This window comes from Ostrea edulis, chromosome 5, assembly GCF_947568905.1.
Source record: "Ostrea edulis chromosome 5, xbOstEdul1.1, whole genome shotgun sequence".
NCBI lineage: Eukaryota > Metazoa > Mollusca > Bivalvia > Ostreida > Ostreidae > Ostrea > Ostrea edulis.
In genome coordinates, this window is record NC_079168.1 from 18,634,609 (window position 1) to 18,662,007 (window position 27,399).

The 27,399-nt window shown below is 34.7% G+C and overlaps 1 protein-coding gene across 1 annotated transcript in view; it reads right to left on the reverse strand.

The window, feature by feature from the left end:
* LOC125651286 (uncharacterized) overlaps nucleotides 1-27,399 on the reverse strand; it is an 81,256-nt gene that overhangs the window by 43,884 nt on the left and 9,973 nt on the right. Inside the window, exons 2-11 of the mRNA XM_056166862.1 lie at nucleotides 18,532-18,590; nucleotides 17,519-17,621; nucleotides 17,096-17,326; nucleotides 15,743-15,817; nucleotides 15,518-15,643; nucleotides 7,612-7,671; nucleotides 7,096-7,185; nucleotides 6,800-6,909; nucleotides 6,049-6,094; nucleotides 2,016-2,249 (exon numbers count right to left, since the gene is read on the reverse strand). Of these exons, the coding sequence (XP_056022837.1) occupies nucleotides 2,016-2,249; nucleotides 6,049-6,094; nucleotides 6,800-6,909; nucleotides 7,096-7,185; nucleotides 7,612-7,671; nucleotides 15,518-15,643; nucleotides 15,743-15,817; nucleotides 17,096-17,326; nucleotides 17,519-17,621; nucleotides 18,532-18,551 (1,095 nt within the window). The 5' untranslated portion in view covers nucleotides 18,552-18,590. The remainder of the gene's footprint in view (nucleotides 1-2,015; nucleotides 2,250-6,048; nucleotides 6,095-6,799; nucleotides 6,910-7,095; nucleotides 7,186-7,611; nucleotides 7,672-15,517; nucleotides 15,644-15,742; nucleotides 15,818-17,095; nucleotides 17,327-17,518; nucleotides 17,622-18,531; nucleotides 18,591-27,399) is intronic.

Below are 27,399 nucleotides of genomic sequence, written 5' to 3' on the forward strand. Positions count from 1 at the left end.
TTCAGGGCTATCCGATAATCTATATAAATGTAGAAGGATTCACAAGTCATCTTACACCACGCACCCCTCACAGATCCAATATAACTTAAGTATAACAATTGGATCCTCCTGATCCGACAATATGCACATCTGTAAATGGCAATGAAGTAATGTACAAAGTTTCAAGTCTATCGGATAAAACATACATGTATATGAAATGTGCTCGCAAGCCATTTTACACCCTGCATCCCTTCTAGATCCACTATAAGTTTCAGGATAACAACCGGATCCTCCTGACCCGACAATATGCACATCTACAAATGACAATGAAGCATTCTACAAAGTTTCAAGTCCTCCAGCCCTCTTAGATCCACTATAACGTTTGGGAAAATAATTCGATTCTCTCATCCAGATCATATGCACATCTACAAAATGAAGCATTGCACAAAGAATTCAAGTCTATCGATGAGCCGCAGGAGTAGAAGTGTTTACAATTTTGTGACAGACAGATGGATAGACTGACAGTAAGTGCAAAAGCAATGTTTCCACCTGGAAGAGGGGAGACATGATAATTGGATCCTTAGGCACCAATGATATGTACATCATTGAATTGTAATGAAGCACGGTTAACAGTTTCAAGGTATTCAATACACCATAAAGGAGAAACATTATAAACTATTTTATACCTTCTACTCCAAATGATAATAATGCATTGTACAAAATTTCAAGGCTGCCCGATGGGCCTTATAAGAGAAGTGTTCACGAGCTATTTTAAACACTCCACCCCTCTTAGAACCACTATAACTAGGATAACAATAAAAAAATTTATTGAACCCTCCTGTCCCGAAATATGCACATCTACAAATTACATTGAAGTATTGTTCGAAGTTTCATGAATTAGTTTGATGTTTCGTTGTTCATATATATGTTTTTATCAGGGATGAAATAGTCTTATTCAGAACTCTTATCATTTTTCAATTCAATCATACACATATAGTATATATTCTAAATGTCACACACTACATTTGGGTTTCATAGCTATAATTATAACACAATCAAGAAAATTCGGTATACTCTGTAATCATACGACGTACAGTTTGCCTCGTTTCGATGCAGTTCAAAAAGCATCAAATATAGATCACCGTCTTTCAAAAAAATATGTAGGGGAAATAATCGTGCAACTGGAACACAAAACAACACACCGATATAACATTCATATATGCATTTTAATTGCTTATAAAGGACTTCTGAACCCTGTTCGTAACACTACTTCCTATCAACTCTTCGAAGGCCAATTTCGAATTACCACAATTTCAGTCGGATTGCAGGAATGCGGTAAATTGAATACTGCCGATTGTTCAGACTCCGCTCACCGACAACAGAAAAAATACTTGTTTGATTCACATATTTGATATATATTTTCATTGATAAGTTCCTTTTGCGAAAAATGAGCTCGAATGTTAAATTAATGAATTGATTATTTACACAATCAACGACCGAGTTTCGTGATTGCCTCTTTTCAGATGTCCTTCTTTTACAGTTTTTCCATCGGAACACAATTCCGATGAATATAAAATGTAACAATTTAGAAATTAATTTATTTCACACCTGTCTATCATACGTTCCGAAATTTGGCCTTGAAATGTAGCCTGCCACTCTGAAACCACGCTGCAAGTTTCAAATGAATCATCGCAAGCATTATGATTATGGAAAAGTCTGGAAAACTTAATGGGACAGACTGACTGACAGATAAAGGGACGGACTGGCGCACAGACAGAGAATACACCTATAGTCCCATTCGGTTTTAGAAACCGGTACGGAACTAATAATTGGACCCTCACGTCCCGACAATATGCACATCTACAAATGGCAATGAAGCATTGCTCAAAGTTTGTTTCAAATATATCTGATAAGCCACATAGGAGTTCACAAGATTTTGTGACAGAGAGACGGACAGAAAGTATTTCCCATGAGACATAAACAGGATCACAACGGTGCATACATCAATGAAATATAGTAAAATTGGATTTATTTACCACTATACTTTTTATCTTGCTGTGGACAACCAAATCACTGGTCAATGAAAGTAGATTTACGAATAACTCCAAACACCCAAGGACGATCATTAGAATACTCAGTCCATCGATGATGTCTATAAAATTGAGTCCAAGGAGGTATATATAGGTATAGATTGGTTCCACGAATGCTCCAGTCATTTGGTTGTCGTTCCGTAACATTACACCAAGGCATAAAAGGGAGATAGCAGGAATCTGTCAAAATCAAGAGAATATATTTTAAAGAATTCGACAGATACTAGTAATTATGACTGGCATAGCAGTGTTGGAAATTGAAAGGAAACCCACGGTAAACTGTCAATTTCATTTGACCTGCTGTTACAAAATTAACTGGTTGTCTAGAAATGTTAACCGTAGGTAGTACGTGTACCAAACGAGTCTTTCATCTGACAACTAAGATAATCTTTTGTCGATCAGAATTAAAGATCGTTAACTATGGCTATTTTTTCTAAAATTTATATTTCCCCTCCCATTTTTTTTTTATCCCGTGGGGATCCCTATTAGAATATGTATTCAGTATTCCCTGTTTGTCGTAAGAGGCGAATAAATGGGGCAGTCCTTCTAATGAGACCGCAAAAACCGAAGTCCCACGGCACAGCAGGTGTGGCAAGAGAAAGATACCTCCCTGCTCAAAGATCGTAAGCGCCGAGCATAGGCCTAAATTTTGCAGCCCTTCACCGGCGGTGGTGGCGTCTCCATATGAATGAAATATTCTCGAGAGGGACATTAAGCAATATACAATCAATCGATCCATTTTTGATATCAAGATTTGCACAATGTGAACAAACTTCACATCATCCCCAGAACATCCCTCAAATGTACCTTTCAAATTATATATTGTATGCAACATTATCATTTAGTTAAGTTTTATTTTTAAGACTTGCTTTTCCAACCCAACCCACCGTAACAATTCTCATACTCTGCCCCGTAGTATGTGATATGCAATACGCTATGTCCTAACTTCTAGGATCGTATCAACATAACCTATTCAAGATCAGTTGAAAACCTATACGCTCCATAGCCTGAAACCCAATTCTATTAGAGGCTTATAACCTTCACTTTCCAGTATGGTTTTGCTATGACATGCTTTAATACATTGTGGTTCATTTGTCAATAAATCGCAATGACATCACAATACCTCATTATATGATAAAATTGACGTCACAATGTCAATAAAAAAAACGAACTTTGAAGAACGCATCGATGGCTATTCCAATATCTTGACTGACAAGCATGGGAAATTCTAGGGAATGGGAGAATACTTTTATAAAGCATGGAAATTCTAGGGAATGGGAGAATACTCTTATAAAGCACGGGGAATTCTAGGGAGTGTGAGAATACTTTTATAAAGCACGGGGAATTCTAGGGAGCGTGAGAATACTCTTATAAAGCACGGGGAATTCTAGGGAGTGTGAGAATACTTTTATAAAGCACGGGGAATTCTAGGGAGTGTGAGAATACTTTTATAAAGCACGGGGAATTCTACGGAGTGTGAGAATACTTTTATAAAGCATGGGAAATTCTAGGGAGTGTGAGAATACTTTTATAAAGCACGGGGAATTCTAGGGAGTGGGAGAATACTTTTATAAAGCATGGGAAATTCTAGGGAGTGTGAGAATACTTTTATAAAGCATGGGAAATTCTAGGGAGTGTGAGAATACTTTTATAAAGCACGGGGAATTCTAGGGAGTGGGAGAATACTTTTATAAAGCATGGGAAATTCTAGGGAGTGTGAGAATACTTTTATAAAGCATGGGAAATTCTAGGGAGTGTGAGAATACTTTTATAAAGCACGGGGAATTCTAGGGAGTGTGAGAATACTTTTATAAAGCACGGGGAATTTTAGGGAGTGGGAGAATACTTTTATAAAGTTCATGATTTTGAAAACCTAAGAACAGTTTTAAAGCATTTAAAATATATGACCATTTAACTCCTTCGAATAGCCTTCACCTCTACTCCAGGGTTTATGAAATTCAGAAATGTTAGATGTCTTCATGTACACCATAACTACACATCCAGTCTGAATACTGCATGTGATGTAGTGAAAAATAAACTCTTAAAGTAATGTAGGTACAATATTGTATTTTAACGAAATGACCAATTTTGCGCCACACTGCAGACTGAAGCCCTGACCCAAGGATCATAATTTTTACAAACTTATGCCTTTCCCATGCTGATCATCATAACTGTACACTTACTTTGTTTTCAATGCATCTTGACTATCGATATGACCAATCCATTCCCATCCCAAGGATGAAAGGTGAAGATAACGAACAGTGATCAATCTCATAAATCCTATAATCAATACAAATGATAATTGGGCAAACACGGATCCCTGGACACACCAGAGGTGGGATCAGGTGCGTAGGAGGAGTAAGCATCCTTTGTCGACCGGCCAAACCCGCCCTGAGCAGTATATCATGATCAGGTAAACGGAGTTATCCGTATTCAAAATCAGTGTGCCAAGAATGGCCTAACAATTGGTATGAAACACGTCAGACAAAATTTGACGCAATGATAGGTTGTATTGGTAAACTAGATCGTTATAACGACCATATAATTTGCGAAATGCTGACTTCAATCAAGACTGTTGCAACCCCTGTACCATCAAGTTGTTTGTCAGTACCTTGACTCGATTTAAAAATTGACCATACGCAGAACAAGCTCTTGCGTATCGAAGCATTTGAGAGATATAAACAACATATTCAGGTGATAATGGGATATGCTAGACACATATTGGAAATTGACGATGAAAAACCTGAAATAATCCTGTTTGTCATAGAGTTGAGTGGTTAGCTTGCCGTTGATATCTACTTTCATTAAGGTATCTAAGTATGAAGCAGAAGTGGACAACTCTGTGGTGTCTTACTTCGATATCGAATCGACATATGAATGAAAGTAATTATTGTTAATAAATAAAACGTCGTCAATATATCTAAATGTCGAATTAAAGAGCACAGCAAGAGATTGTTTCTTCTCACGTAGAAGTTTTTAAAAATATATTCTGCTTCATATGAATGCAAGGTGAAGATAACGGAACAATGATCAATCTCATAACTCCTATAACCAATACAAAATAGATAGTTGGGCAAACACGGACCCCTGGACACACCAGAGGTAGGATCAGGTGCCTAGGAGGAGTTAGCATCCCCTGTTCACCGAATATAAAAAGAGGTCAACTAACAAAGGAGCACTATTTGTGCCCAAAGGAATTCCGACAGACTGTTGGGAGACCTGATCACCAAAGACCACGAAGATATTGTCAATGAGGAACTCTAGCATATTTTTTATTTCAACTTTAAAGTATATGTGCGTGGAATCAGTGGTGTTTAAGAAAATAATTTTTTGGATGACTGATCACTAGATAGGAATATTTCCGTTTTCCATTTTTGTTGAAGAAGCAACTAACTGTTTATGATATCAAAAAATCTAGTCTTTAATTTATCGTGAGGAAAGGTCTTGTAAAGTGTCGAAAAGTCATTAAATGTATCTAAAACTGAAGCATGGTTTTGAAGAATTTCATCTTTTGAAAGGGCAATTGGAGTATACATGTAAGTACGATTACCAAAAGTGGAATTAGTGCCAGGTTCCTTTAAAATACAGTTGTAATAATGAGCCGTACAAAGACAATATTGTTACAAGCTTTGTCAGACAACAAAAACATGTTCTTACAATCCATTCCCTCCCCAAGGATCCGAACTATTTCAGATACGACAATATTGAATTTGGAGGTTTTGTCTCACACCAAAGAGAATTAGCTAAAGAAAAACAATTTTAATTAACTCTATACTCAAATACGTTTGTTTTATAATATGTAAAAATCAATTTTAATGAAAACTGACAAAGAATGACCGACCACTGACACAAATGTAATAGGTCATCGGGGGACCACAAAGTGCATCAGTGATCAGTATCATCATTCTCCTCATCCCGTCTTTAATTGTTACATGGCTGATCGACTGAATTTGTCAAATGCTTATCAAAGGCTACTTACACATGACAAAACTCTCCACAAATTCGCCAAAACGCAAGACCATGACCTAAAACGAATAAGAATATTTAGAATTTCAAAATAAGACGGAGAAATGTAAAATTTTCGCATTTCAAAGTAGATCTGCTACCAGTAGTCGAAGCTTATATACAATTAACGGAACAATAACAATTGCATATTTGTAAATTAAGAATTGCTCCCAATTCATAGTTCAATAATAACATAAACTGCTAGAAAATGTTAATTCTAGGGATGTCAATCGAGAGAATGGATATATTGTATAGCAAATTAGTGATCATTTGCAATTTTTTCAAAACAGTTAACTCTCTCTCTCTCTCTCTCTCTCTCTCTCTCTCTCTCTCTCTCTCCATATAAGCACTAAGTTCCAACAACACCTAGAAGTGTCGGATCTACAACATGGTTACAAATTAAGGTCAAATACTAAAATTGTACAAAGCACTAAAACGACCAATATATGTACATATCTTGAGAAGTCGTGGAACGCAGTTGTACAATCTCTCTCTCTCTCTCTCTCTCTCTCTCTCTCTCTCTCTCTCTCTCTCTCTCTCTCTCTCTCTCTCTCTCCATATAAACACTAAGTTCCAACAACACCTAGAAGTATCGGATTAACAACATGGATACAAGGTCAAATACTAAAAATTGTACAAAGCACTAAAATGACCAATATATGTACATATCTTGAGAAGTCGTGGAACGCAGTATTTTGTTATCATATCATGGTTGTTTTCCCTACCTTTTCCATGCTTTTCGAAGTTTTGATATGCAGGTCCTAGCTAGGGCAAATGGTAGTCTCTTACCAAATAACTGGCTATACACTATGTCACAAAAACTGAGTTGTATCATCTGAAATGATACCACCGAGTACATTTGTTGTATGTTGAAGATTATAGTAATTTGTATAAAAGTGTATACTGAAAGCTCAGATTTGAACATACCTCATTCACAAAACTAAAATCTGATTTATGAAATACAATACACATACCTCATTCACAAAATTAAAATCTGATTTATGAAATATGATACACATACCTCATTCACAAAGCAGAGTACAGCAAGGCTTAGGTATGTTGAACAATACGATGTCATGGTGTTGGAGAATTTCCCCCAGCAGGTATTTCTCTATAGTTTAAAAATAATGTTAAAATAATAGCTATAAATCATTAGCAGTTTGAAACCAATAGCTTACAATAGTACAAGAAAAATGACTTTTTTCATATATTGATTTGATTTATGTCAAAAATCTTTGGGTAAACGACCTATATTTTCAGTTTTTAGACGTACGCATCATATTTCCTTATGCAGTGAATACAGGCTACGACACCCATTCAAGGCAATGTAAGCGAATTAAACTTTGCGGTATGCATCCAATTAAAATCATTAATTGCACTTCAGATTTCAATGGGAACACCAGCATTTATAGGCTACAGAACTTCACCGTGTTCCCTTAAGCACACCGTGGAAAACTGAAACAGTCATCCACTCCTGGATTGATCGATCACGCTTGTTGTTTGCTCAAAATACGATGCATTTATTAGGAAAACTCACCGAATCGTAACCCGTGCACATGTAACTGCCGAGATTACTCGTAACACCGCAACATCCAAGCTAAAAAGGACACAGTTTTCAACATTGATATCTCTGTCGTGATATGATTGTAATGTATTTACTCAAAATTGAAATGCATACATTTGTACATATGAATAAGAGATACAAGGACCTTAGCGGTCACCTGAGTAACATGCAACAACTCTTTAAAGGAGAATTCAATCAAACTAGGTGTTGATTATCTTTAAACTAAATGAATCTAGCTTTCCAGATTCAGTTTATCAGCTAGCACAAAAACATTATTAAGATTGAACCACTTGGGGTTAAATCCATTTATCAAAGGGAAACGTATCTTAATTTGCTGCACTTTCATGATTCTATCCACTTCTCAGATTACTTAATTTTATATCTACTTGTTTTCACTCGTTCTGCTACAGTAACTATAACAGGTCGTTCCCAGGTTTTAGTGCTACCCGTAACTCCAGGCTATTAGCTTATCCTATGACGTCATATTGCGCTTTCATCACATTCACCATGTCGCCATTACGATTCGTGTAACACGCCGTACTACACTTCAAAAACCTAGTTTACCTACTTGTTTACTTTGGCAAACCACTATCTTATTAACTCTATTCTATATTTCAATTGAGTAAAAGAAAATGCCTAATAGGAAACAACACGCTGCCCCGACCCGCGCCGTGCATAGACCACGTGGAAGGAGGCGCGTCACCCCGTCCAGCACGGATGATCCCCAACAAAATGTAACTGCTGAATCTCCTACCCTCACCGAACCAAACCCTTTACAAGAAGAGGCTCCATCGACCTTGTACAAGGTGACGATAAAGATCAGTGATCAATCTCATAACTCATACAAGCATTACAAAATAGAAAATACAACTCAGCGCCAAATGGGACCCTATCCAGGGAGCAACTGAATGAGGTGACTCATTCCAAATGGTCATCAACTTGATGTGATGTTTCATCGTCATTCTCTAACACAATTCTTGATTTCATAACATCTGATGTTAATTCATTTTGAGTATTCCCATCATGGTTTTCCCTCATTGAGCCTTCATGCCTTACTCAGGTTTAAATCGAATATCGTGTCACGCTAAGTCCACGTGTACCTTCTTTAAAAGTGATCAAAATTAAAGATATTTTTCACCCCTGAGTGATTCTGATACCATGAAAGGTGAAGATAACGAACAGTAAACAATCTCATAAATCAATACAAAATAGATAGTTGGACAAACACGGACCCCTGGACACACCAGGGGTAGGATCAGATGCTTAGGAGGAATAAGCATCCCCTGTCGACCGGTCACACCCGCCGTGAGCCCTATATCCTGATCAGGTAAACGGAGTTATCCGCAGTCAAAATCAGTGTGCCAAGAACGGCTTAACAATCGGTATGAAACACGTCAGACAGCATTTGACCCAATGCGAGGTTGTATTGACAAACTAGATGGTTATAATGACCATAGAACTTGCGAAATGCTGACTTCAATCGAGAATGTTGAAACCCCTGTACCATCAATTTGTTTGTCAGTAGCTTGCCTTGATTTAAAAACTGACTATATGCAGAACAAGCTCTTGCGTATCGAATCATATATATATAATATATATATATATATATATAGGTAACTGAACATAATCAGTGTCTTTCGTGTTAAAGGCCCACGTGTATCTGGCCACCCACGTAATGTTTGGCAAAATATATATACTGCGAGACAGTATACTTGAGGTACGTTGTTACAAGTTTAACAACTTACACATTTCAGTTCATAATTTAATATTGTGAATCATTAATTAGATGCCAAAGTTGTCAGAGTCTAGTTCGGAGAACGAAAGTCCTATTCAAGCGGACATTTCGCCTCCGAATCTGAGGAACCTGACAATCATAACAATGAGGACGAACTTAGAGAAAATTCGAGTCGTCCTAACACCAAAAGTAACACTTCAACGGGTAAAGGCTCTGGGAAAAGCAAAGAAAGTAAAGCTCCGATGAAAAGAGAAATAAAACGCAAAATACGGGGACTAACCTACGACAAACAATAAACAAAAATAGGATTTTAATCCGTCGCAAGTATATTCTCCTTTGCAAGAATTAATACGATGTTCAGATAACTTTCAGTTTCAAGAAACACAATAGAGTGCCGAATGTAGGACTTCTGGTATGAACGAAATTCCTATGGAAGAATTCATTCAGGAAACTGAAATCAAACATTCGAAATGTTTTCCACAGATAATGATCCTAAAGTCCTTTTTGATGATGAAAAATCTGAATTTAGCATGCCAAAAATTTTTGAAGATGAAACTAAGTTTTGCGAACCCATATCAGAAAATGTGTCCAAGTTCATTCAAATGGGCTGCACTAAAAAAGCAGACATTAAAAATAATATCGAAGAGATGAAAATACCTGAACATTGTACAAACATCATCCCTCCTATGATAAATTCAGAGATATGGAATAAATTATTTCCAAACGTACAGCAACGAGACAAAACTTTTCAAGAAGTGCAAAAGGCCATGGGACTTTCAATTGTGCCAATGATGAAATGAACATCAAAAGGAGATACATCTTGAAACCTTATGTACAAAAGCGTTTTCTACAATTGTGTTCTGCTTCAAGGAAAAAGACTTTATTTCCTAGTGATATTACAAAACCAATAAAAGAAATAAATGATGCATCGTAAATCAATAAACAAATTACTAGATTAACTTCATATCAATCTCGAGGTTGAAAAAACTTCAAATGGAAATCTGCATACAGAGGCAGAGGAACTTACGGAAATTTTCAGAGAGGAGGCAGGTCAAACAAATCAAGAGGCTTCAGAGGAGCTCGAGGAAGATATCAAACACAGTTCTGAATGTAAGTAAAAGATTTCTACTTTTATTGCTGGTGGTTTATCAGAACATTTAACTGAATCGAAAAAATTAACATCTGATAAGTGGATTTTAAATAACATCTCAGATGGGCATAAACTAGAATTTGAAGAAAAACCATTTCAGAACAATGTTCCGGTACCTATAAACTTTAATCATTGTCAATCTGATATCATTGATGGAGAAGTTTCTAAGCTTTTGTTAAAAGGGGCAATATCTAAATCACAGGCTGAAAAAGGAGAATTTGTTTCAAATTTATCTACTGTTGAAAAGAAAAAAGGGAAATTTAGACCAGTGATTAATTTAAAACGGCTGAATGAATCTGTTCAGGATCATCATTGTGCAAATTGGAATCTTCAGAAATGGTTTTTGTCTTCAGTGAAAAAGAATTATTCATTTGTCTCTAATACTTCATAGTTATTTCGGATTTCAAACATTTCGGTTGAGCATCACTGAAGAGACATTATTTGTCGAAATGCGCATCTGGTGCATCACAATTGGTACCGTATTAAGTTTTACATTATGACCCCTGGGTCGAGGCCTCTGCTGGTGGACTGTTAGTCCCCGAGGGTCTCTACAGCCCAGTAGCTAAGTACTTCGTTACTAGCTTGAAAATACGGATGTATATTTAATTGCTGTTATAAAATTTAGAAATTCATTTCAAAATTAAGGATTATCTCCCTCATGCATAGCTCTTATCCTTGGACGATTTGGCTCCACTTTTTTGGCACGCTGTTTTTGGCTATATTTAGCTCTAAAACTTCATAGTTATTTCGGATTTCAAACATTTCGGTTGAGCATCACTGAAGAGACATTATTTGTCGAAATGCACATCTGGTGCATCAAAATTGGTACCGTATTAAGTTTTACATTTAAAACATGCTTACTTATCAATCCCTGTTTTTGAAGGTGATAGAAAATATTTGAAATTTCTGTGGAAGGGAGTGTTGTATCAATGTAATGCACTATTTTTTGGCTTGCCTCAGCTCCTCGAGTTTTCACTAAAATTATGAAACCAATTTTCCCTTTCATTCGTCAATAGCGTATTTCTTCATTGTATAACATCAATGATTAATTGATAGAGGCTGAAAATGTTGCACCTTGCAGGAAAATGGAAATTACCTAGTGGGATTACTGAAAAAGCTTGGCTTTATGGTTAACAGAGAAAAATCTGTTTTAATTCCATCTACTAGAATTTGTTATCTAGGTCATATAATAGATTCTGTGGAAGGTAACGTTTACTTACCAAGGGAAAAAATATGTTTACAATGTGAATTGTTGCTCCTCGGAAAGAAACATACAATTAAAGAGGTAGCTAAATTAATTGGTCTTTTCACCTCATCAATGTATCCAATGAATTTAGCAGGCTTATTCTTAAGACATCTTGATAAAGATAAAGTGAATGCTTTAATGGTAGTAGATAATGATTATTACAGTGTTCTACATCTTTCTAAACCAGCTAGAAATGTAATTATCTGGTGGAAAAATAATGCAAGAAAGAAAAACGGCAAATGGATAAGAAATCCACAAATTGGTTTTTATTTGGAAACTGATGCCTCAAAATCCGGATAGGTAGAAAATTTCAATGGAATTTCTACTGGGGGTAGATGGACTGTGGAGGAGTCAATTTTACACATTAATATTTTAGAGCTCAAAGCTGTTAAATTTGCTCTTCAGATCTTGTGTAATGATATATATATCAGGCCAGATAACAGAGCAGCTGTTTCCTACATCAACAATCAAGGAGGATCAGTAATTTTATTATTTGAGGAGACAAAAGATATATGGTTGTGGTGTGACGATAGGAATATAATTCTTTCTGCTGTTCATATAGCGGGGGAAAATAGTGTTGTAGCAGATTGTATGTCTAGAACTTTTAGTGATTCAACAGAATGGAAATTAAATGGAAAGGTGTTTGGTGCCATTTGCAGTTCAACATTTTTTCCTGATATTGATCTTTTTGCATCTAGATTAAAGATATATACATGTATCTTGGTTCCCAGATCCAAATGCATTAATTTAACATAAGATGCTTTTTCTGTAAATTGGACAGATTTTAATCCATATATATTTCCTCCTTTCAGTCTGATTGGAAAGATTCGTGAAAAAATAGAAGACGACGAGGTGAGCCAAGATATTCTTGTGGTTCCAAAGTGGGGAACCCAGTCTTGGTTTCCAAAACTACTAGAACGGCTAATACCCAATCCAATTCAGTTACCAACCTGATCAGAATTATTGCGTTTAGTTCACAACAATCAGTTTAACCCCCTAAACACAAGAAAGTTGTTTCTATGCGCTTGTTTTGTATCAGGGATAGACTCAAAAACACAGGTTTATCAGAAAACTTTATTAGATATATCGTACAGTCATGGAGAGCAAGCACAAATAGAAAATATGACTTTATCTTGCATAAGTGGACGATTTGGTGGAATTAAAGGCACATTGATTCCATGCAACCATCTTGTTATGAAATAATAAATTATCTGGCTGGTTTAGCAGAGAAGAAACTTTCTTATCATACTGTAAATGCACATAAGGCTGCAATAATTCAGACAATTTCAGTCTGTGGACATTTTTCATATTTACAGAGCCCAGTCATTATTAGATTCATGAAAGGTGTGTTTTAAGTAATCGACCAAAACCAAAATAGTTTGTAACCTGGAATGTTAGTAAAGTTTTGAATTATCTAAAACATTCTTTATCCTTTAGAAAAATTAGATTTGAAAGATCTTACTATGAAATTGTCATCTTTACTTGCTTAAACAACAGCACAAAAAGTTCAACCTTTGATATCACTTAGTATAAAAAATAAGGCTGACTTTGGTGAATACGTGGTGTTCATAATATCAGATCTGTTCAAAACATCAAGACCGGGTCATGATGTACGAAGAATAAAGCATTACCTGATAAGAGCTGTTCTGTTTTACATAATTTACATACATTAAAATATTATTTAAAAGTTACTAAGGAAAAGAGGAAAACTAATAAATTATAAATATCATTCAAACATTACAAAGACATTTCAACATTAACTGTAGCTAGATGGCTTAAAGAAATACTAAATCGATCTGGCATTAATGAATCGATATTCAGGGGATGCTTACTCCTCCTAGGCACCTGATCCCACCTCTGGTGTGTCCAGGGTTCTGTGTTTGCCCAACTATCTATTTTGTATTGCTAATAGGAGTTATGAGATTGATCACTGTTTGTTATCTTCACCTTGCATGTGGCACACCACAAAAACTTACAATTTCTTACCGTTTCCATCGAGATATACCAAGGACAGGGATCAGTGAATTGTGAATCAAATATGTGTAATAAGTTAACAAGACCAGGACAACATGTTATATAATTCTACTGTTGGGCCAATTTTGATATTGATATAATGATGTAGGTCAATGAATAAGCAAATGACCCTTTTTTTTTTTTTATAATTGAAAGCTTTAAATTCGTATGGAATATCAAGGTTATATATCTACAGTATATTTAATTTCGAGTTCACGGGAATATATCGAATCGACACATGAATGAATATTGTTAATAGACCAAACGTCGTGGATATACTAAATGCCGAGTTGAATGTCACAAGAAGAATATTTTTCTTCTCATGCAGAAGCATTTGAATAAGTTTTGCCTCATAAGAATATAAAAACAGATCAGTTGATAAAGGCGCTCAATTCAAGTCCGTGGACAACCCAAGAAAAATAGAAATGTCTGTATTTTGAAATTTTCTGACCAAATTTCAGTTGTAAAGTTCCGTAGGACAACAGTTGACCTATAGTTTCTTATGAACTAGCGATCATAGTTTAACTGTTATCTCAATTGCTAAAATATATGGGAACATTCTTTTTGAGGAAAAGAATACAAATGCATTTCCCATTGATCTCAATACAAAGCTTTAAATATTTCTCAATATTTATCTTATTTCAGACAAATACCCCCCCCCCCCCAAACATTTAAAATTTTATTCCAAAACACCACAAATATATATAGGGTCCAATGCATTCGTACTCTTCTTTTTACAACATACAACAATCTTCATTAAATTACACTCTTCATTTCAAACATACCCCTACCACTGTAATTTATTCAGTCATTTCTCTTCATTTCAAACATACCCCTACCGCTGTAATTTATTAAGTCATTTCTCATTTTTTATCCCCACAATTAACTCAAGAAGTTACATAATATTTCTTTCAATTCCATATAATCTCACTCTTCATTTTGGCCGATCACTCAACACCTAGACACTTATTACTGCCTCCATGTTACACATCCTGGGGTTTAGTAATCTCATTCCTTGAAGAAACAAGTCTCATAAAAACCATATTTACAAATGGACAAAATTTGGAACGTTTGCTTATGATATACTCACTGTGCATAAAACGGTATTAATATCCCACGTGAACGCATAGTAAATTTACTTTTGCAAACAGGAGCAAATTTGCTTATGAGTAATTATACACATGTGTGATATTTTCGCCGTAGAAACAGAATATCATAAATACATTGAAAGAACCAATGCATTTTCACTATGTGAAGCATAATACCCACGCCCTGTCAGCAGAACCAGGGGCTACGAATTTTACAGTTTTGAAGACGTACATGTACGTGTATTCCTGCTCAGCATGACTACACTGAATCAGCAAGATATTTAAAGATGGTCGTACATTGTATTTGTAAACGTTTTACTTCAACTTTAGTTTTCTTTACTCCAAAGATGTTCCATTCCATTCAAATATTTAATGAAAAATGGTTAAACACTTTCAGATAAGAAGTTGATCATGTTGAAAAGTTTACGCATGACGGACGACGAACAATTACCAATAGCAATCATATGTCACCAGTAATTATAGGTCACTAGTGATTATAGGTCACCTGAGTGACTCAAAAGACTTAAGCACCTATAACCGTGTATACCATATAACATATCAAGTAATCTTTACATCTAAAGTTAAAATTTTGGACATAATCTTACCTAGACAAAAGATGTAAATCTTAAAAATTAAAGTAGAAATACCGTGGTGAACATATCCAACCAATCCTCCTTTATGCCCTTAACATCATTTTGGCTTGTGGTTTGGTAAAAGTCTGCAAACTCTTTGAAAATTGCCTGGAAATCTGCAGCAAGTACAGATGACTCCATCTACAATATTGTACGATGTTTGGCGTACTTGAACATATCCTCAAAGAATAAACAATTCAAAGTGATATTCTTTCTTTTCAAATAGGAAAACTCCCTTACCCCATTCACAAGTATACTAAACAGAGATATGTATATCACATCTGTTACTAGGAAAAACAGCAAGGACACCATGTACTGTAATGAGAACATTAAATCCATTTTCCATACATTTATCAAACTTTCGTGCTACAGTTTCGAGCTATTTCCTACATGATTACATGTATATGAGTAAACACATGTCTTTACATCAGAAGAAATACAAAATTACCACTGTTGTATTATAGGCAGATCTACCTAGGAATTTCACATATGAAACATTATACAGATTTCAGATAATTTTAAGTCAGCATTTCATAAATTTTATGGTCATTATGACAATCTACTTTGTCAATACAACCTATCATTGGGTCAAATGCTGTGTGACGTGTTTCATACCGATTGTTAAACCGTTCTTGGCACACTGATTTTGAATACGGATAACTCCGTTTACCTGATCAAGATATAGGGCTCATCGACAGGGGATGCTTACTCCTTCTATCCACCTGATCCCACCTCTAGTATATCCAGGGGTCCGTGTTTGCCCGACTCTCTATTTTATATTGATTATAGGAGTTATGGGATTGATCACTGTTCGTTATCCTCACCTTTCATTCATTATACAGGGTGTTTCAGACAACATGTCACCATTTCATTTGCCTACATTTTGAGCGATTTAAAAAAATGTATACATGTAAGTGATAAGAAGAATTACAAGAATTAGTCCTACATATATGGTGTTAACCAAGAGTTGCTGACTACATTTAACGATAGGAACAACATTATATTTTTACAAACTATGCTCAAGAATGTTATAAGACATTTCTGGTTAGTCATCAATTCATTTCAAGGTAATAATTCGTAAGTTGTGCACAATTGTTTTGGAAATGTATTTGGCCGGTATGCTAAACTCTAGCTACATGTACATGTAACTGCCTAGGAAACCTCACCATGTTTTTATATTTAAACTCTCGAAGAATAAAATCGGTGCACTTTTTTCTGAAACCTTTAAACAATTAGCATGTATATAAACTTGCTAAACTTCTAGCCTGTTCTGTGTTTCCCCCATTGTTTCTGGTTACATATGTGTCTATCAAATGATACCAAAAATGTCTACTCTATGTTTTCACAACATTTTTTCAAATGCGGAAGAAAGTCACGTGTTTTCTACAACACAGTGTTTATACTATTCAAAACCATACGTAGATTTTATGTCTTCTGATCAACAGTTAAATGGAATATGAATAGAATATTTTAATTGTTATGAAAAGCATTCAATCTCTATTGAATGCAACTTATACTCAGGAATATTTGTGAACACATTCTTTTTCTTTACCACATTAACGTCGAAATACATTTGAAATTATGTATTCATACCAATATGAGGAAAATTTGTTTTCTGCAAATGATGCCCATCAATCCGAAGGTTCCAGAAAGGATATAGACCGGAAACAGCGCCACCGAATTCAACACAAGAGCATTGACTGTTACACCGAGTCTCAAGTCCCCGATCCAAAGTCTATTTAGGATCTCAATCCAGTTCCCCTTTATCAGTCCGGTGTGGAGTTTCCATACAAGTCCAAGAACAAAGTAACCAACCGAGATACACTGCGTAAAGAATTTAACAATGTATATAAAAATATTAAATGCTACATATGTGAATTACATGTTTTATGGCATTATACATTTCCGTGTATAATTATAAAAATATATTATGGTCAACATATTATTGTTTATTTTTTGCATACATGTAACCATTCATATTTGAAAATATCCTACATGCAGAAAATTAAATCTTACTCTGATCAAAACCATGCCCATTATGATGATATTGACAGGCAAAGTATACACATTCTTTTTTAAGGATCCAGGTGCATACGTGAAAACATCTAAAATACGGGTTCTGTGAACAGACAAAAATATCATTGAGGGTTTTGCTCTTAAAATGATCAAAATTACATATTGGTCCTATATGTTCTTGAAGTCCGATCGGTACATTTTGACAACAGTATAGATCTATTAATTTGTGTTATACTTTCATGTAAAATACTTGAATCTGATTGAATGCAGAACGTTGAAAAAAGACAATGTTTCTCAATGGAAGTAGAAAACACATCCTCCAGGGTGAAAGTATCTAGCAACAGGAAAAAATTCTTACAGTGAAACATTGAATTCAATCGATTGATAATCGGCAGTCTGGCATGTACATTGGTAAATATACTGTATACCCACCATGTAGCAATGGCAGAAAACAGCGTTTTAAGTTTGTTAAAGTAACTTTGAAATAATTTCATGTTGAAATATTCTAATTACATATATACAACAATCTAAAATTTTGAAAGAATCAGTTAAATATTTACCGTTTATCTAATAAATGTATGACATTCTGTACAATAAAACAAATAGTGCATGTAATTGAGGGTAACTCTGCGCTTCGGTTGACAATGGTTTTCTCGAGATGAAAGTTTTCAATGTATCCCTCCACTACATACACTTTTTTGTATAATACAAATTGTTTGAATATAAAGACGATGTATATAATAATGTTTTTCCTGCAATAAATCTATGATATTCTAATGTATTTTATTTCTTGATAAAAGCGCTGACCTTTTAACTTGACATCAACCATGCACATGTATAAGGAATAAGTATACCTGTATCGCATTCCTTACAAATATATATCATTTCGCTTCGAATGAGGAATACAATGAGGAATTTATATAGCAATGTGTCAAGGCTAAAAGCCTGTGTTTAGAGAAAAATTCCATACTTAATTAAAATGTCCATATTTTAACCGTGTAAAAGCTACTCACCCAATCGACTTTTTCTTCATGATTAGAAGATGAAATTGGAGCGAAAACACTAAATATATCTAAAACAGAGAGAAATAAAGTTTGTATAGAAAAAAGACGACAACAGAAGTACAAAGACTTAACATGTTTATATAATACATGTAGATAAAAATAAACATTAGAGAGGAGTTATCATGCCAATGTAGCATAAAATATGATCTGTTTTAAAATAAAGGAATTATATTTATCTGGATAAGTTTATTTAACATGCAATATGATGCTCCGAGTATCATTTTATTTTGTACTGTTTAATGCCTTATAAAGCTAAAGTTTATAAAGTCATTATCATCCATGCAAAGAAAATTCATTTTTTGTAAAATTATCAGAAGTAACCCAAACTAGCTAAAAGCATAGATTCGCCTCCAAACTCAACCGATTAAGAATACAAACACCATTTTAAAAACTAAATACCTAATTGACGCCAAAATGCTACAGTGCAAAGTTCACGATTAGGCCATTAGAAAAGGACAATATTTTTGTTTATAGATCAAACTTGAGACCAACGAAAAAGTCCATGCCAAGGATGTGGACCGGGCAAAACAGAATTGAGAAATTCCAGAATGCTTTTAAGGAAATGCATGAAAAACAAAATAGGATTATGGAGAAACTTATCGAGAATCTTTAAGAAACAATCAAATTGTAAAATTAGCTATTGTTTTCTTTCATTTTATGTGTGAAACACGTGACGTATGTTGATGGTAGGCATTGTATGTAACACGTGCATAATGTAATCTATTTGAAGAAAGGTTCTGTTGGTATTGGTATAGTGTTTTCTTAGGAAATGCGCAGATTCAGTTACATGAATTTGCTTAATGGTTGTCATATTTCATTTTTAAACAAAGCTTTTGTCGCTGTTTATTTCATTTTATCCTGTTTTCATCGGAACTTTTAATGTTTTGATAAATAAATAATCTTAATAAAAATACAACAGCGTATATACAGGATATCTATTTATCAACGAGGGCCCCAGATGCTATATACCACAATAATTTTCAATTTATTGAATGTTCAGCCACTGCTGCATTAACTGATTTCATCTGAACCCCCGATAACTCATGTCTACCGTGTGTAAATATGTCATCATTGTCTGCAGCCATATCGTTGGAGGGTCCTCAAGGTCACACTCATCATACTCTGTCATAAATATGTTGTCTAGTACATAAGCTGCTGGTATGTTGTCAACCGAAACTGGTAGATTTGTGCCAGTTTTGTTCAATAGTTTTTGTTGTCTGGTGAGATTTTCATAGTCTCTAAATTATGTTATTAACGACCTTGATAGACAAAATCCAGAGTCTACCAAAAGATAATAACCTTGAGGTATCTTTTCATTACTGTGTAAAAATAAGTCAGAACATATTAATACTGTTGAATCATGCTCACTTTCAGGATTCCCCGCCCTGACGTAGTTATAGAGGTTGGCTCCTGAGCTTTTTAGCACAACTGCGCAGGATGCTACAACTAAGTATTTACTGGTTCAATACTGATCCCATTGGTGCAAACATATTACACATCTATTACTGAACCCTATCCAGTTGAAAATTTTACATCAGTTCAAATTTTGAAAGGGTTTTGCAGGGACTATATTTTGTGGCGGAAGGATCATTCAAAAAATCACAAATCTGCATGATATTACACTTTCTGTTTCATGAAAGGTGTAGATAACGAACAGTGAACAATTTCATACCTCCTATAAGCAATAAAAAATAGAGACTTAGGCAAACACGGCCCCTGGATATACCAGAGGTGGGATCAGGTGCCTAGGAGGAGTAAGCATCCTCTGTGCGCCCTATATCTTGATCAGGTAAACCGTAGTCAAAATTAGTATGCCAAGAACGTCTAACAATCGCCATGAAACACGTCAGACAGCATTTAACCTAATGATAGGTTGTATTGGCAAACTAGATCGTTATAACGACCATAGAATTTGTGAAATGCTGACTTTAAACGAGACTGTTGGAACCCCGCATCATCAACTTGTTTGTCAGTAGCCTGCTTCAATTTAAAAACGGACCATACGTGGAACAAGCTCTTGTGTATCGAATCAGTTGAGAGATGTAAACGCCATATGCAGGTGATAATGGGATATTGCTACAAAAATACTATATGGGAAGTTGACAATGGAGAAGTTGAAATCATCCCGTTTGTCATAAAGTTGAGTTGGAGTTTGCCGTTAATTAATATCTACTTTCAATAAAATATCTAAGTATGAAGCAGAAGTGGACGACTCTGTGGTGTCTTTTATTTCGATTTCACTGATATATAGAATCGACATATGAATGAAAATTATTATTGTTAATAGATAATACGTCGTCGATATATCTAAATGTCGAATTGAAGGCCACAGCTAGAGATTTTTTCTTCTTATGTACATGTAGAAGTTTTTGAATAAATTCTGCTTCATAGGAATATAAAAACAGGTCAGCGAACAATATATCCAATATATCTTCAATTTTTATACCCCTATACGTATATTTCAGTTTTATAATTTTTAATACAAGTAGTTGAAACTTGGAAGTAGTTGAAATATTGTAATTTATTAATTTGGTTGATATATTTATTCAAACAGAACACCGATTCTTTAAAAGTTAAAATTTGATTTACTCAAAATTTTATACAAAAATTCAGTGTTTTCGCCATTAATTTAAAGATTTCAAACTTTTGTCTCTAACCCTCACTTGTTTTACTTCCATTTTAAATTCTAAGACAAGACCTTGAAAAATATGCGAATTTTTTAAAAAAAATATGTGAATTTTTTTAAACTGACATTACTCCCAATATGTCCTTTTAAACTCTCAAATTTGATATTATGATTTATTTATTTTTTTGTATATCAAGTGCAAAAAGACATTATTTATTTCCATTAATAGTATCAAACTTTTTTATCGGTAGTGTTAGAAGACATGATTGTGTATCTATTGGTTTGTGTTGCTTATGGTGTGTTGATACCAACAGACAAATCAAAGTTCAATTGAATAAATTTTAAGTGCGAAAAGGTCATGTTCAGAGCACTGTAGCTCAATAACAAGCGTTGCCATCCCAGTTTTTCTTTTTAATTTCCTAATTCTCCTTCAATGTAGAAATAAAAAAAAATACACTTTTACAAAAATTGACATTACTCCAAATCTCAGCTGCGAACCTCTTTAAATGACATAATTATTTGAATAGCAAAAAGGAATCCATACAAGTGACTAAATCCCTTTTTGATTGTAATAGGCTTGGTGCAAGGGTTGTGGTGCGGTTATATGAATATGAATCCAGTCAATTGCACCCAATACAGTTTGAAACTGATCCTGCACTAAATATTCTAGCTCTTTCATTCATTGCAACTCCATTGCTTGTTCATATTATAATATCCGGTATTTTAACTTGTATCGATCCCGTTCTTTTCATGGATTTGTGAAAATTGTTTTTAACACATTCTGACATAGACCGTCTGTGCTTTTCAGGTTACCTGAAATGACGATAAATCTACCTGTGTGTACATTTAGTTAAAACACGTAGCATGAACCCAGAAGTTCTAGAATTTGGTAATATTTATATGCTATATATTCTATAGTCCAAACGTTTACCAACCTATGAATCACAAAATGATGAGCATGTCTTTCAACATTTAGAACTGGTCCTGTGGTTATATTGTATTCGGTAAGTGGAAGCAAACGCATACTGGCACATGTTGCCTGGTAGGTAGTCCTGGACATTCAAAAGTGGCATTTAAAATCATCTAAACTGCATAGTGTAACAATAATCTCGTAATGTTCTACACGTGCTACAAATGTACGCGTTTTGGGCAAAAGAGATATATACCATCATCGTGTCCATAACATTTGCCTGAATTTGTTGCAGTAATGCAATAACTAGATTCATTGGATTTGCCATAATTGAAAATGCACATTATGCTGATGGTAAACATTGGTAAAATACTGGTAAACGTTAGTGCCAACAGTACAACGGCTGTCATTATAAACCCTTGTTAAACCTCTGGTGGACTTTGGCAATCACTTTGACATTGGTTTACAACTAGTTCTAATTGTAACGGTGACCGTTACATATGTTCCCCAAACCTCCCCCAATTAAAAAATGATGTTTTTGTGAATCTATAGCAAAAAATCATTTTATTTTAGCCTTTAATTACATGTAGTACGTTCAATATGGTCATTTCAGTACCCAAAAATGAAAGAAAGCGTTGCACGCGCATACACGCGCACGCGTGTATGATTCCGAATTTTTGTTGATGTCGTTCAACAGGCATGTGTATCATATACCCACAGTGTGAATTTCATAACGTTTCCATCAAATATAAGGAAGTTATAGCGATTTTAAAATCGTCCAATCAGAATTCAGCACACGTGCATGCACGTGCTGAGCAGTAATTCTAACCACAGCAATTTGTAAGGAGTACCAAGACACATCTAAACCATTAATATCAATAGAATTTGATGAAAAACAAAAACGTTATCGTCCTTTAAAAATTGAACATTTAAAAAACGTTGCACGCGCATGCGCGTATGCGTTGGCATTTTTTTGTTACACCAATATATAGATACTCATATTGTCTACGTATGCTGTGAATATCATCTCATTCGCTTCATAAATAAGATAGTTACAAACGTTTTAGTATTATCCAATCAAAATGAAGCGAAGGTGCATGCGCGTGCAAATTGGTAATTTTGACCATGCAAATCAGTTAAGGGTCTTAATATCTACCTATGATATGAATTTCAAGCCATTTCAATGAACAACAAAAAAGTTAGACTGATTCCAAAGTTAGTGTAGAAATTTTGTAATGCGCGTGCACGTGCATGCGTGCGCGTGCTGACAAAATAACTATTATTTTTCATATGTACAAATGATATACTATCATCCTATTTAGGTTTTATATCGCTTCCTTTAATATTCTGATTTTCCATTTTTTGTACCAAAATTGCAATGCACGTGCGCGCGCGTGCATGCACGTGCAGACAAAATGACTATCACTATGTACATCTACAAACGCTATACTATCATCCTGGAAAGTTTCATATCGATCCCTTCTGTAGTTTCTGAGAACACTACCGGACAAAAAAGTACCGGAGAAAATAATAATAATAATAACTAGACACGATCTCGTTGCGAGCAACGAGTAGGTCTTTCGTCCGATTTGTTGATGCACTCGGAGTTAAAAAAAAGAAAAAAAAGAAGGCAAATGAGTCCCAATTTAGTTTCCGACTTTAAGACACTTTAGATATAATCAATTTTTCATATCATAAGCTTCTGAAGCAAAGTTGCGGTGAATTTCGTTTGAAATTCGACTCTCCAGGCGAGCCATAAGGCCCGCGGGCCTATTTCTTGATGTCATTTGTTAGCCCTCTATAGACTCAACAACTTTAGTTCTATATGTCTTTACAAAATATTTACCTGTAAAAAGTTATTGAGATCGACCGATATCGACAAAAAATCGACTCTACAGGCGAGCCATTAGGACCATAGGCCTATTTCTTGATATCAATCGATAGATCTCGATAAACTGAACAACTTTTGTTCAATATGTCCTTACAAAATATTTACCAGTTACAAGTTTTTGAAATCGACTGATATCGACAAAAATCGACTCTACGGGCGAGCCATGAGGCCCACAGACCCATTTTTTGATATTGATCGATAGGTTATGACACATTGAACAACTTTTGTTCAATAATGCTTTTCAAAAAATATGTCGTTTTAAAGATATGAGGCGTCAAATATTTACGATTTTGGCCCTTAAAATCTCTAATTACGTAACATATGACCTACTTTTTGATTTGATAAGATCAAGCTCGTTGAGATGAACATTTCCGCTTCTACAACTTATTATAAAATATTAATAGTTTCTGAGATATTCTCAAAAACATTTGGACCCTTCTGAACCCCTAATTTAAAGGGCCAGCCCCTTTTGCTTGATATCGTAAGAAAGGCCTTGTCATTTTAAACATTTTTTGCTCAACAAGTATTTAGAAATTCTTTACCGTTCTCGAGTTATCTCTACAAGAAATATTTAGGGGCCAAACTGTAGCTCCCTAACGGGGCCACATAGGGAAAAAACGAAATGTACATATTATTTAGATTATCATTCTGAACAACTTTTGTTCAATAATGCTTTTCAAAATATTTGTCGTTTTCAAGATATGAGGCGTCAATTATTTATGATTTTGGCCCTTAAAATCCCTTATTACGTAACATATGACCTACTTTTTGATTTGATAAGAACAAGCTCGTTTAGATGAACATTTCCGCTTCAATGACTTATTACAAAATATTAATAGTTTCTGAGATATTCTCATAAACCTTTGGACCCTTCTGGGCCCCTAATTTAAAGGGTCAGCCCCTTTTGCTTGATATCGTAAGAAACGTCATGACATTTCAAACATTTTTTGTTCAACAAGTATTTAGAAATTCTTTACGGTTCTCGAGTTATTTTTAGAAGTAATTTTTAGGGGTCAAACTGTAGCTCCCTAACGGGGCCACATAGGGTAAAAACGAAATATGCATATTGTTCAGATCATCATTCTGAACAACTTTTGTTCTTTATTGCTTTTCAAAATATTTGTCGTTTTCGAGATACAAGGGGTAAAAAATTTATGGTTTTGGCCCTTAAAATCCCTTATTACGTAACATATGACCTAAATTTTTATATGAATAAATTTGGATTGTTGAGATAAACATTTTTTGTTCTTTGACTTATACCAAAATATTAACGATTTTTGAGATATTTGATCTAGACTTTGAGCCCTTCTAGATCCCTAATTGAAGGGGCTAGCCCCTAAATCTTGATATTTTCGAAAAGATCTCGTAAATGTGCACAACTTTTGTTCTACATGTCTTAAGGTAGGTCCCTAGTCCTGGACCTACTTGTGATTTCTCAAAAATTTGAGTTTAATACTTAGATTGTTCATTTGAGGGTATGATAAAAACAAAAAAATGGGGGGTTGTCAGTATAATGAGTAAATTATGGTATTTTTATTACGTGTACCCCCATTTGTCAAACGGCAATATCAGAATTCATTGAAGAAGTCCTAGAATATGTCCATAAAATTTTGTTTGAGGTATGATGCTGCAATTTTTTTTCCTCAAATATGAAATAAATATGTTTAACTAAATAATTAAAAGTGAAATTTTAACACAGTTTCATGTTTTTTAATAATGGTGGTACAAAATTGAACTCAATACAGGCCCTCAGCAGTCAAAAATACGGCACTGCAACACCACTAATATGAATATTTTAAAAATTTGACTTGTGATTTTTCATTCAAACTCACATATTATGTCCATATATGAATGCTTGTTAAAATACATTTAAAAAATCTGCCCTTTCTCAGCATAATATTTTCACAGCATCTCAATTTATATTTACATTTTTTGGCCAAAATAGCCATTTTGAAGATGATTTTCACATAATAGAAGATAACAAATATATAACAAGATAACTAATATATAACAAGTGCAGACTTGTTTTATTTAATTTCACAAGTGCATTATCTCATATCATGAATTTTTTTTAATTTACAGATAATTTTAACATGTAATACCCCTGTATATCAATTAAACAAATATGTACCTCTGGTTTTATGTGTGAATTAGATGACATAAAATGGAAAGAAGATTGGAGCCATAGTCTACTCAAATATAAGTGATTGAGTGTTATTGTATTCATTTTCTAAATTAAAAAACATCCAGGTAAATGTAAAAATACGTTTGATAATAATAGTACGTGAACCAATACCAGAGTTCGATTCGGACATGACGTCACGCTACTAGACCCCTACTTTAACAAAATATTTGCAAGAAAAAAGATATTGGAGATCAAAGGTCAAAAATCGCCGAAATCGGCGAAAAATTTTGGCATCCATTTTTTCAGGTCCAGGCGAGCTTTTAGGCAAATCGCCTCCGGTAAAATCGAATCCCCCACAAATCTTCTAATATGTTTACTCTATCTTGTGTAGAAATTTCAAGACTCTAGCTTCAAAACTAACGGAGGAGATGTGTGGACAACAAGGCCCTTCAAAAAGTCACTAAAAGAGAGATAACTCCTGACCGGAAGTGACGTCAAGCACGAAATTTTGCAAGCAAAGTCTCGTCACCAAAAGACATCTTTCCTGAAAATTTCGTGAAAATCGATCGAGAAATGGCTGAGAAAAACGCGTGTACTACCAAGGAAAATAATAATAATAACTAGACACGATCTCGTTGCGAGCAACGAGTAGGTCTTCCGTCCGATTTGTTGATGCACTCGGAGTTAAAAAAAAAAAAAAAAGACAAATGAGTCCCAATTTAGTTTCCGACTTTAAGACACTTTAGATATAATCAATTTTTCATATCATAAGCTTCTGAAGCAAAGTTGCGGTGAAATTCGTTTGAAATTCGACTCTCCAGGCGAGCCATAAGGCCCGCGGGCCTATTTCTTGATGTCATTTGTTAGCCCTCTATAGACTCAACAACTTTAGTTCTATATGTCTTTACAAAATATTTACCTGGAAAAAGTTATTGAGATCGACCGATATCGACAAAAAATCGACTCTACAGGCGAGCCATTAGGACCATAGGCCTATTTCTTGATATCAATCGATAGATCTCGATAAACTGAACAACTTTTGTTCAATATGTCCTTACAAAATATTTACCAGTTACAAGTTTTTGAAATCGACTGATATCGACAAAAATCGACTCTACAGGCGAGCCATGAGGCCCACAGACCCATTTTTTGATATTGATCGATAGGTTATGACACGTTGAACAACTTTTGTTCAATAATGCTTTTCAAAAAATATGTCGTTTTAAAGATATGAGGCGTCAAATATTTACGATTTTGGCCCTTAA